We start from the raw sequence: 13,581 nt of genomic DNA on the forward strand, positions 1-13,581 counted from the left end.
TCAGTGCTTCGGTGTCAGTGATTCCATAACCGAATGCTTACATACATGCCAAAACATTCGTCGGCTTTATTATCCTTGCATAAACAAGAAAAATGCATGCCTTGATTAATAATTCGTCACGTGACACACTTTGTACGCACGGCTCGTAGTGCACGTAGTGTACTGGCAGCTCACGCTAGCCATTTCAAACCTTCCTTCGCTCCCGGCTCCATCTCCCACGGCTATATATAACATATAACACCGATGGCTCGGCACCAGTGCTCCCCTGCTTCCACAACCAACCAGTCCGGCGTCAAGTGAGCACCGACTGAGCTACCGATGGACCATGGCGGTGGCGGCGGCAGGAGTAGCAGCCGCCTCCGGGACCGTCTGGCCCGGATGTTCCGTCCGGGCTCGCTGCTCCGCTCGACCTGCAACAACAACACCGCGTCGACCTCCTCCTCCTCCTCCTGCTCCGCCGCGGTGGGCGCGGCAGCCGACGGGGTGACCGCGTCCAAGCCGCCCCCGAGCTCCGTCTGCTCCTCCAGCCGCGCGCTCTTGGCCGCCGACTCCGCCATCTCCCGCGACAGGGACTCGTTCCTTACCTCTTCTCGCCGCGACTACGCCACCATCGTTGGCCGCACCGAGTCCTTCTCCAACGCCCTCGACCGCGTGCACCGCCGCGCCGGCGCCGCGGTGCATTCTCTGCCGCCTCCGGCTCGCTTCTCCATGCACGCGTCGCCTCTGATGGAGAGCAAGAAAAAGAGCCCTCTCCACGGCAGTCATCGGCACCACCGCCACCGCCTCGGTGGCCGGGTCAAGGGCGACAAGAGCAAGAAGCTGCTCTCCAACAACCCCTATGGCTTCAGCACCTCGGACACCGACGGCGACGACGTCTTCAGCAGCGACGCTGACGAGCACGGCCGCAGCGACGCCAAGAAGGGGGACGCGGAGGCATTCTTCTCCTCCTCCAGAAGCTTCTCCTTCTCCTCCGACTCCTCCGAGTTCTACAGCAAGAAGAAGAAACCAAAGAAGTCCCCTGCCGCAGTGGCGCCCAAGCCGCCGCCGCCGCCGCCGAGAGCGAGGGCCAGGGGGCAGAGGCGCAAGAATCGCGTGGCGAGCAGCTGCGACACGTGCGGCGTGAGGGAAGGGTTCCGGCCGGTGGTGTCGGCGGCGGAGGAGCAGGTGCGCAGGGGGTTCGCGGTGGTGCAGCGGTCGCGGGACCCCTACGCCGACTTCCGGGCGTCGATGGTGGAGATGGTGGTGAGCCGGCAGATGTTCGGCGCGGTGGAGCTGGAGCGGCTGCTGCGGTCGTACCTCTCGCTCAACGCGCCGCGCCACCACCCCGTCATCCTCCAGGCCTTCTCCGACATCTGGGTCGTCCTCCACGGCGGCTAGCCAGCGATCTCACTGGCTATCCACTCACTCACTCACTCAGTTATTAATCCAGCCCCAGGACGTTTCCTTAACTACCAGTAGGACTCTATCATAAGTAATCATGCTCTGCGTTCATGATTAGCTCCAACGATGTTCATCAGTTTGATCTTAGTTTTAATCTTGGCTGTAACTGGCCGTGCGGTTCTGCTGTAATGTACTCCTAGTACTAGTAGTACTACTGTTCTTGGCTCTGACCCAGTGTGCAAAAGCTAGCTTCTGATTTGGAATTGGATTCAGATTTGGCCAGAGGGCGCCGTGGGTTTTGTTTGCTAGCTAGAGGAGCTGTACGATGTTTGATTTTGGGCGTCAATGATTTGAAAATCATGATGACACAGCAGAACTTTGGGTTTGCGCTTCCCCTGCCATACCACCACTACACTGTTTTACCCTTTGTGTCGGCAATTATTGTATTATGCTCGGATGCTCGCCATGTCGACTTTAAAGACAAACAAATAATCGTTCATCGGTGCCCAGTAGATTATATTTGTGCGATTCATGTGGAAGTACGTATCATGTAGACTTAACCTTTTTCAAAGAATCAAGAATAACATGGTTAAACAATGAGTAACATTTCGCCAATAGAAAAAAACAACAACAATGTCTATTCACATAATAAGAAGTATAATTCCTCTAAGTTTCTGAACTTGGGCCCAATATCCATTTTTCTACCCGAGCTTATCTGATCTCGATGAACAGTTAATAAATACTAGAAAAGTAAAAAAAAACTGATTTTTTTAGGAAGATGTTTAGCTGCATGAGGTATGTTTCAATTTTCAGCGTGTTTGGACATTTGAGTAGCTCCCAGCAAAAAAAACTTGGTTCGAATATTGCACAAACAATAAACTTTTTCGCAGACCCTCAATTTTTTTCTGATAGCTAATCAGATGTCCAGACATGATGAAAATTGGTATGAACATCACACACTCAAACATCTCTCATGTCAATCTGAACTTTTTCTAGTATATTTTTTTATTTTGCTGTTCACAAACATAATCAGATGAGCTTGGGAGCCATTTAGCCGCACTCAACTTGGCCCTCTTCTTTTAGAAAAGAAGGTTCAAAATCCAAGCCTCTACATCAAAAGATGTACATAACCATTATTTTTATTTTATTCTAACAAAGGTCTGGAAAAAGCATACATCAAACAACCCGAAGCCGCCACTTCACACCTACTTACTCGATAATAAAGGATGCCATCACAACGCCCCATCATCTAGAACCGGATCACCACCGAGCTGCCCACATGGCGTACCAGAAGCACACATCTGGTCCAACGGACCCTAAGCGCGCACTACATGCACATGCTTCAGAAGCCGCTACCACTGCCAAACGGTCAACACATCTTCAGAGTAGAGATCTGCATTATCCTTGCTAGGCTAGCCGTCGACCCGCCATGACACGAAACAATGCCACCACCCTCCGATCATCCATCAAGATGCATCTGCCACGAAGACTCGGTTGCGCCATGCTGCCGAGACCCACTGTCGTCGACGTGGCATATACCTCCTCCCGACTCCTCCAGAATGATGCCCCAGGAGGGAGAACGGCATCAAGCGTAACCATTGCTCGATCCAGGAGACCCAGATCAATGGTTTCTCCCGGAGTAAACCGATCGAGGAGACAAGACCTACAATGACGATGCCTTCATCAGGGTAACGACACATACACGCCGGCATCGTCCGCCATGATCGAAGTTCGCTCAGTTTTCACCGGCAGTCACGCCTCATATGCCTTACCGCCGACAGTAGCCGACGTGTCAGATCTCCATCGGACCTACTACTAGCCACCGCACTGCCATGTAGTAGTAGCTGCCTATAGCCACCTCCTCCTCGTCGCCAGCCGCAGCAGATCCCGCTCAGTAGGCCTGTCGCCCCGAAGAACGAGGGTGCCATGACCACAACACCGCCATCGGTCCAACGCTGACTACCCTTGCAACCATCGGCATCCCAACCATCACCCTTTCGAAGCTGCAACCCCATGATCCAAGCTCTGCCTAGCTTATAGCTGGCATCCATGCTCCAGGCTGGAGATCCCCCCATGGGGATGAGGAGACGAGGGCCCGCAGATCGTTGTCCTGAGGGCAGGGCTTTGATTGCCGGCCACCTCCATCGGTGGCGAGATATTGAAGGGAAGAATGAATGGGAGTGGCGGAGGCTAGGGTTCGACAGTGCCGTGAAGGAAATATGCCCTAGAGTCAATAATAAAGTTGTTATTTATATTTCCTTATATCATGATAAATGTTTATTATTCATGCTAGAATTGTATTAACCGGAAACTTGATACATGTGTGGATACATAGACAAAACACTGTGTCCCTAGTAAGCCTCTACTAGACTAGCTCGTTGATCAAAGATGGTTAAGTTTCCTAACCATAGACATGTGCTGTCATTTGATTAATGGGATCACATAATTAGGAGAATGATGTGATGGACAAGACTCATCCGTTAGCTTAGCATAATGATCGTTAAGTTTTATTGCTATTGCTTCCTTCATGCCTTATACATATTCCTTTGACTATGAGATTATGCAACCCCCAGATACCGGAGGAATACCTTGTGTGCTATCAAACCTCACAAGTAACTGGGTGATTATAAAGATGCTTTACAGGTATCTCCGAAGGTGTTTGTTGGGTTGGCATAGATCGAGATTAGGATTTGTCACTCCGAGTATCAGAGAGGTATCTCTGGGCCCTCTCGGTAATGCACATCATAATTGTTGGGGAACGTAGTAATTTCAAAAAAATTCCTACGCACACGCAAGATCATGGTGATGCATAGCAACGAGAGGGGAGAGTGTAGTCTATGTACCCTTGTAGACCGACAGCGGAAGCGTTATGACAACGCGGTTGATGTAGTCGTACGTCTTCGCGACCCGACCGATCCAAGCACCGAAACTACGGTACCTCCGAGTTCTAGCACACGTTCAGCTCGATGACGATCCCCGGACTCTGATCCAGCAAAGTGTCGGGGAAGAGTTTCGTCAGCACGACGGCGTGGTGACGATCTTGATGTTCTACCATCGCAGGGCTTCGCCTAAGCACCGCTACAATATTATCGACGAGTATGGTGGAGGGGGGCATCGCACACGGCTAAGAAAACGATCACGAAGATCAACTTGTGTGTCTATGGGGTGCCCCCTGCCCCCGTATATAAAGGAGTGGAGGAGGAGAGGGCCGGCCCTCTCTATGGCGCGCCCTAGGGGAGTCCTACTACCACCGGGAGTAGGATTCCCCCTTTCCTAGTCCAACCAGGAGTCCTTCCATGTAGTAGGAGTAGGAGACAAGGAAGGGGAAGAGGGAAAAGAAGGAAGGAGGGGGCGCCTCCCCTCCCCCTAGTCCAATTCGGACTAGTCAATGGGGGGGCGCGCGGCCTGCCTCTCCCTCTCCCCTAAAGCCCAATAAGGCTCATATACTTCTTCCCCCGTATTCTCGTAACTCCCCGGTACTCCGAAAAATACCCGAACCATTCAGAACCTTTCCGATGTCCGAATATAGTCGTCCAATATATCGATCTTTACGTCTCGACCATTTCGAGACTCCTCGTCATGTCCCCGATCTCATCCGGGACTCTGAACTCCTTTAGTACATCAAAACTCATAAACTCATAATATAACTGTCATCGAAACCTTAAGCGTGCGGACCCTACGGGTTCGAGAACAATGTAGACATGACCGAGACACGTCTCCAGTCAATAACCAATAGCGGAACCTGGATGCTCATATTGGCTCCTACATATTCTATGAAGATCTTTATCAGTCAGACCGCATAACAACATACGTTGTTCCCTTTGTCATCGGTATGTTACTTGCCCGAGATTCGATCATCGGTATCTCAATACCTAGTTCAATCTCATTACCGGCAAGTCTCTTTACTCGTTCTGTAATACATCATCTCGCAACTAACTCATTAGTTGCAATGCTTGCAAGGCTTATATGATGTGCATTACCGAGAGGGCCCAGAGATACCTCTCCGACAATCGGAGTGACAAATCCTAATCTCGAAATACGCCAACCCAACATGTATCTTTGGAGACACATGTAGAGCTCCTTTATAATCACCCAGTTACGTTGTGACGTTTGGTAGGACAGAAAGTGTTCCTCCGGTAAACTGGAGTTGCATAATCTCATAGTCATAGGAACATGTATAAGTCATGAAGAAAGCAATAGCAACATACTAAACGATCGAGTGCTAAGCTAACGGAATGGGTCAAGTCAATCAAATCATTCTCCTAATGATGTGATACCGTTAATCAAATAACAACTCTTTGTCTATGGTTAGGAAACATAACCATCTTTGATTAACGAGCTAGTCAAGTAGAGGCATACTAGTGACACTCTGTTTGTCTATGTATTCACACATGTATTATGTTTCTGGTTAATACAATTCTAGCATGAATAATAAACATTTATCATGAAATAAGGAAATAAATAATAACTTTATTATTGCCTCTAGGGCATATTTCCTTCAGTCTCCCACTTGCACTAGAGTCAATAATCTAGTTCACATTGCCATGTGATTTAACACCAATAGTTCACATCATTATGTGACCAACACTCAAAGGGTTTACTAGAGTCAATAATCTAGTTCACATCGCTATGTGATTAACACCCAAAGAGTACTAAGGTGTGATCATGTTTTGCCTGTGAGAGAAGTTTAGTCAACGGGTATGCCATATTCAGATCCATATGTATTTTGAAAATTTCTATGTCAACAATGCTCTGCACAGAGCTACTCTAGCTAATTGCTCCCACTTTCAATATGCATCCAGATTGAGACTTAGAATCATCTGGATCAGTGTCAAAGTTTGCATCGACGTAACCTTTTATGACGAACCTTTTTTCACCTCCATAATCGAGAAACATATCCTTATTCCACTAAGGATAATTTTGACCGTTGTCCAGTGATCTACTCCTAGATCACTATTGTACTTCCTTGCCAACATCAGTGTAGGGTATACAATAGATCTGGTACACAACATGACATACTTTATAGAACCTATGGCTGAGGCATAGGGAATGACTTTCATTCTCTTTCTATCTTCTGCCGTGGTCGGGTTTTGAGTCTTACTCAATTTCACACCTTGTAACACAGGCAAGAACTCTTTCTTTGACTGTTCCATTTTGAACTACTTCAAAATCTTGTCAAGGTATGTACTCAATGAAAAAACTTATCAAGCGTCTTGATCTATCTCTATAGATCTTGATGCTCAATATGTAAGCAGCTTCACCGAGGTTTTCTTTGAAAAAATCCTTTCAAACACTCCTTTATGCTTTGCAGAATAATTCTACATTATTTCTGATCAACAATATGTCATTTACATATGCTTATCAGGAATGCTGTAGTGCTCTCACTCACTTTCTTCTAAATACAGGCTTCACCGTAAGTCTGTATAAAACTATATGCTTTGATCAACTTATCAAAGCGTATATTCCAACTCCGAGATGCTTGCACCAGTCCATAGATGGATCGCTGGAGCTTGCATATTTAGTTAACACCTTTAGGATCAACAAAACCTTCTAGTTGCATCGTATACAACTCTTCTTTAATAAATCCATTAAGGAATGCAGTTTTGTTTATCCATTTGCCAGATTTCATAAAATGCGGCAATTGCTAACATGATTCGGACAGACTTAAGCATAGATACGAGTGAGAAACTCTCATCGTAGTCAACACCTTGAACTTGTCGAAAACCTTTTGCGACAATTCTAGCTTTGTAGATAGTAACACTACTATCAGCGTCCGTCTTCCTCTTGAAGATCCATTTATTTTCTATGGCTGATCATCGGGCAAATCCATCAAAGTCCATACTTTGTTCTCATACATGGATCATATCTCAGATTTCATGGCCTTAAACCATTTCGCGGAATCTGGGCTCATCATCGCTTCCTCATAGTTCGTAGGTTCGTCATGGTCAAGTAACATGACCTCCAGAACAGGATTACCGTACCACTCTAGTTCGGATCTCACTCTGGTTTACCTACGAGGTTTGGTAGTAACTTGATCTGAAGTTACATGATCATCATCATTAGCTTCCTCACTAATTGGTGTAGTAGTCACAGGAACAGATTTCTGTGATGAACTACTTTCCAATAAGGGAGCAGGTACAATTACCTCATTAAGTTCTACTTTCCTCCCACTCACTTCTTTCGAGAGAAACTCATTCTCTGGAAAGGATCCATTCTCACCAACGAATATCTTGCCTTCGGATCTGTGATAGAAGGTGTACCCAACAGTCTCCTTTGGGTATCCTATGAAGACATATTTCTCCGATCTGGGTTTGAGCTTATCAGGATGAAACTTTTTCATATAAGCATCACAACCCCAAACTTTAAGAAACAACAACTTTGGTTTCTTGCCAAACCATAGTTCAGATTGTGTCGTCTCAACGGACTTAGATGATGCCCCTTTTTAACGTGAATGCAACATTTTTTAACGCATAACCCCAAAAACGATAGTGGTAAATCGGTAAGAAACATCATAGATTGCACTATATCCAATAAAGTACGGTTATGACGTTCGGACACACCATTATGCTGTGGTGTTCCAGGTGGCATGAGTAGTGAAACTATTTCACATTGTTTTAACTGAAGGCCAAACTCATAACTCAAATATTTTACCTCTGCGATCATATCGTAGAAACTTTTATTTTCTTGTTACGATGATTCTCGACTTCACTCTGAAATTCTTTGAACTTTTCAAATATTTCAGACTTGTGTTTCATTAAGTAGATATACTCATATCTGCTCAAATCATCTGTGAAGATCAGAAAATAACGATACTTGCCGTGAGCCTTAACACTCATCGGACCGCATACATCAGTATGTATTATTTCCAATAAGTCAGTTGCTCGCTCCATTGTTCCGGAGAACGGAGTCTTAGTCATCTTGCCCAAGAGGCATGGTTCGCAAGAATCAAGTGATTCATAATCAAGTGATTCCAAAAGTCCATCAGCATGGAGTTTCTTCATGCGCTTTACACCAATATGACCTAAACGGTAGTGCCACAAATAAGTTGCACTATCATTATTAACTTCGCATCTTTTGGTTTCAATATTATGAATATGTGTATCACTACGATCGAGATCCAATGAACTTTTTTCATTGGGTGTGTAACCATATAAGGTTTTATTCATGTAAACAGAACAACAATTTATTCTCTTACTTAAATGAATAACCGTATTACAATAAACATGATCAAATCATATTCATGCTCAACACAAACACCAAATAACACTTATTTAGGTTCAACACTAATCCTGAAAGTATAGGGAGTGTGCGATGATGATCATATCAATCTTGGAACCACTTCCAACACACATCGTCACTTCACCCTTAACTAGTCTCTGTTTATTCTGCAACTCCCGATTCAAGTTACTAATCATAGTAACTGAACTAGTATCAAATACTGAGGGGTTGCTATAAACACTAGTAAAGTACACATCAATAACATGTATATCAAATATACTTATGTTCACTTTGCCATCCTTCTTATCCGCCAAATACTTGGGCCAGTTCCACTTCCAGTGACCAGTCCCTTTGCAGTAGAAGCACTTAGTCTCAGGCTTAGGATCAGACTTGGGCTTCTTCACTTGAGTAGCAACTTGCTTGTCGTTCTTCTTGAAGTTCCCCTTCTTTCCTTTGCCCTTTTCTTGAAACTAGTGATCTTGTCAACCATCAACACTTGATGCTCTTTCTTGATTTCTACCTTCATTGATTTCATCATCATGAAAAGCTCGGGAGTCATTTTCGTCATCCCTTGCATACTATAGTTCATCACAAAGTTCTACTAACTTGGTGATGGTAACTAGAGAATTCTGTCAATCACTATCTTATCTGGAAGATTAACTCCCACTTGATTCAAGCGATTGTAGTATCCAGACAATCTGAGCACATGCTCACTAGTTGAGCGATTCTCCTCCATTTTTTAGCTATAGAACTTGTTGGAAACTTCATATCTCTCAACTCGGGTATTTGCTTGAAATATTAACTTCAACTCCTGGAACATCTCATATGGTCCATGACGTTCAAAACGTCTTTGAAGTCCCGATTCTAAGCCGTTAAGCATGGTGCACTAAACTATAAAGTAGTCATCATATTGAGCTAGCCAAACGTTCATAACGTCTGCATCTGCTCCTGCAATAGGTCTGTCACCTAGCGGTGCATCAAGGACATAATTCTTCTGTGCAGCAATGAGGATAAACCTCAGATCACAGATCCAATCCGCATCATTGCTACTAACATCTTTCAACTTAGTTTTCTCTAGGAACATATAAAAATTAAACGGGGAGCAACATCGCGAGCTAATGATCTACAACATAGATATGCTAATACTACCAAGACTAAGTTCATGATAAATTAAAGTTCAATTAATCATATTACTTAAGAACTCCCACTTAGATAGACATCCCTCTAATCATCTAAGTGATCACGTGATCCAAATCAACTAAACCATAACCGATCATCACGTGAAATGGAGTAGCTTTCAATGGTGAACATCATTATGATGATCATATCTACTATATGATTCACGCTCGACCTTTCGGTCTCAGTGTTCCGAGGCCATATCTGCATTATGCTAGGCTCGTCAAGTTTAACCTGAGTATTCTGCGTGTGCAAAACTGGCTTGCACCCGTTGTAGATGGACGTAGAGCTTATCACACCTGATCATCACGTGGTGTCTGGTCACGACGAACTTTGGCAACGGTGCATACTCAGGGAGAACACTTTTTATCTTGAAATTTAGTGAGAGATCATCTTATAAAGCTACCGTCGAACTAAGCAAAATAAGATGCATAAAAGATAAACATCACATGCAATCAAAATATGTGACATGATATGGCCATCATCATCTTGTGCCTTTGATCTCCATCTCCAAAGTACTGTCATGATTTATATCGTCACCGGCATGACATCATGATCTCCATCATCTTGATCTATATCAATGTGTCGTCACATGGTCGTCTCGCCAACAATTGCTCTTGCAACTATTGCTCTCGCATAGCGATAAAGTAAAGCAATTATTGGGCACTTGCATCTTATGCAATAGAGAGACAACCATAAGGATTTTGCCAGTTGCCGATAACTTCAACAAAACATGATCATCTCATACAACAACTTATATCTCACCACGTCTTGACCATATCACATCACAACATGCCCTGCAAAAACAAGTTAGACGTCCTCTACTTTGTTGTTGCAAGTTTTACGTGGCTGCTACTAGGCTTAGCAAGAACCGTTCTTACCTACGCATCAAAACCACAACGATAGTTTGTCAAGTTGGTGTTGTTTTAACCTTCGCAAGCACCGGGCGTAGCCACACTCGGTTCAACTAAAGTTGGATAAACTGACACCCGCCAGCCACCTGTGTGCAAAGCACGTCGGTAGAACCAGTCTCGCGTAAGCATACGCGTAATGTCGGTCCGGGCCGCTTCATCCAACAATACCGCCGAACCAAAGTATGACATGCTGGTAAGCAGTATGACTTATATCGCCCACAACTCACTTGTGTTTTACTCGTGCAAATAACATCAACACATAAAACCTAGGCTCTGATACCACTGTTGGGGAATGTAGTAATTTCAAAAAATTTCCTACGCACACGCAAGATCATGGTGATGCATAGCAACGAGAGGGGAGAGTGTAGTCTACGTACCCTTGTAGACCGACAGCGGAAGCGTTATGACAACGCGGTTGCTGTAGTCGTACGTCTTCGCGACCCGACCGATCCATGCACCGAAACTACGGCACCTCCGACTTCTAGCACACGTTCAGCTCGATGACGATCCCCGGACTCCGATCCAGCAAAGTGTCGGGGAAGAGTTCGTCAGCACGACAGCGTGGTGACGATCTTGATGTTCTACCATCGCAGGGCTTCGCCTAAGCACCGTTACGATATTATCGAGGAGTATGGTGGAGGGGGGCACCGCACACGGCTAAAAAAACGATCACGAAGATCAACTTGTGTGTCTATGGGGTGCCCCCTGCCCCCGTATATAAAGGACTGGAGGAGGGGAGGGCCGGCCCTCTCTATGGCATGCCCTAGCGGAGTCCTACTCCCACCGGGAGTAGGATTCCCACTTTCCTAGTCCAACTAGGAGTCCTTCCATGTAGTAGGAGTAGGAGACAAGGAAGGGGAAGAGGGAAAAGAAGGAAGGAGGGGGCGCCGCCCCTCCCCCTAGTCCAATTCGGACTAGTCAATGGGGGGGCGCATGGCCTGCCTCTCCCTCTCCCCTGAAGCCCAATAAGGCCCATATACTTCTTCCCCCGTATTCCCGTAACTCCCCGGTACTCCGAAAAATACCCGAACCACTCGGAACCTTTCCGATGTCCGAATATAGTCGTCCAATATATCGATCTTTACGTCTCGATCATTTCGAGACTCCTCGTCATGTCCCCGATCTCATCCGGGACTCCGAACTCCTTCGGTACATCAAAACTCATAATCTCATAATATAACTGTCATTGAAACCTTAAGCGTGCGGACCCTACGGGTTCGAGAACAATGTAGACATGACCGAGACACGTCTCCGGTCAATAACCAATAGCGGAACCTGGATGCCCATATTGGCTCCTACATATTCTAGGAAGATCTTTATCGGTCAGATCGCATAACAACATACGTTGTTCCCTTTGTCATCGGTATGTTACTTGCCCGAGATTCGATTGTCGGTATCTCAATACCTAGTTCAATCTCGTTACCAGCAAGTCTCTTTACTCGTTCCGTAATACATCATCTCGCAACTAACTCATTAGTTGCAATGCTTGCAAGGCTTATGTGATGTGCATTATCGAGAGGGCCCAGAGATACCTCTCCGACAATCGGAGTGACAAATCCTAATCTCGAAATACGCCAACCCAACATGTACCTTTGGAGACACCTGTAGAGCTCCTTTATAATCACCTAGTTACGTTGTGATGTTTGGTAGCACACAAAGTGTTCCTTCGGTAAACGGGAGTTGCATAATCTCATAGTCATAGGAATATGTATAAGTCATGAAGAAAGCAATAGCAACATACTAAACGATCGAGTGCTAAGCTAACGGAATGGGTGAAGTCAATCACATCATTCTCCTAATGATGTGATACCGTTAATCAAATAACAACTCTTTGTCTATGGTTAGGAAACATAACCATCTTTGATTAACGAGCTAGTCAAGTAGAGGCATACTAGTGACACTCTATTTGCCTATGTATTCACACATGTATTATGTTTCCAGTTAATACAATTCTAGCATGAATAATAAACATTTATCATGAAATAAGGACATAAATAATAACTTTATTATTGCCTCTAGGGCATATTTCCTTCAATAATAAGCCTTGCAAGCAATGTGACTAATGAGTTAGTTGCGAGATGATGCATTACGAAACGAGTAAAGAGACTTGCTGGTAACGAGATTGAACTAGGTATGAAGATACCGATGATCGAATCTCGGGCAAATAACGTACCGATGACAAAAGGAATAACGTATGTTGTCATTACGGTACGACCGATAAAGATCTTTGTAAAATATGTGGGAACCAATTGGAGCATCCAGGTTCCGTTGTTGGTTATTGACTAGAGAGGTGTCTCGGTCATGTCTAGATAGTTCTCGAACCCGTAGGGTCCGCACGCTTAACGTTCGATGACGATTTTGTATTATATGAGTTATGTGATTTGGTGACCGAATGTTGTTCGGAGTCCCGGATGAGAACACGGACATGACGAGGAGTCTCGAAATGGTCGAGAGGTAAAGATTCATATAAATGACGATAGTATTCGCACACAGGAAGTGTTCCAGGGGTACCGGGTACGTATCGGGTCACCGGAAGGGGTTCCGGGCACCAACCCCCACCCCCTCGGCAAAGATATGGGCCTTATTGGGCCAAGGGCGGGACAGACCAGCCCGTAGTGGTCTGCTGCGCCCCCATATAGGCCGAATAAGAAGGGGAAAAGGGGAAGAAAGAAGGAAATACGCCCTAGAGGTAATAATAAAGTTGTTATTTATATTTCCTTATATCACGATAAATGTTTATTATTCGTGCTAGAATTGTATTAACCGAAAACTTATTACATTTGTGAATACATAGACAAATAGAGTGTCCCTAGTATGCATCTACTTGACTAGCTCATTAATCAAAGATGGTTAAGTTTCCTAGCCATGGACATGTGTTGTCATTTGATGAATG

The 13,581-nt window shown here is 45.1% G+C and overlaps 1 protein-coding gene across 1 annotated transcript; it reads left to right on the forward strand.

Annotated features, from left to right (window-relative positions):
* Positions 1-250: 250 nt before the first annotated feature.
* On the forward strand, positions 251-1,664 carry LOC119267656. The gene has a single exon (XM_037549086.1). It carries the CDS (start codon positions 319-321, stop codon positions 1,375-1,377), a length of 1,059 nt encoding a protein of 352 aa, XP_037404983.1. The 5' UTR covers positions 251-318; the 3' UTR covers positions 1,378-1,664.
* The last annotated feature ends 11,917 nt before the right edge of the window (positions 1,665-13,581 follow it).

Source organism: Triticum dicoccoides, chromosome 3A (assembly GCF_002162155.2).
Source record: "Triticum dicoccoides isolate Atlit2015 ecotype Zavitan chromosome 3A, WEW_v2.0, whole genome shotgun sequence".
Taxonomy (NCBI): Eukaryota; Viridiplantae; Streptophyta; class Magnoliopsida; order Poales; family Poaceae; genus Triticum; species Triticum dicoccoides.

Coding starts and splice junctions, on each gene's coding strand:
- LOC119267656 (XM_037549086.1), top strand. CDS start 319: ATGGACCATGGCGGTGGCGGCGGCAGGAGTAGCAGCCGCCTCCGGGAC.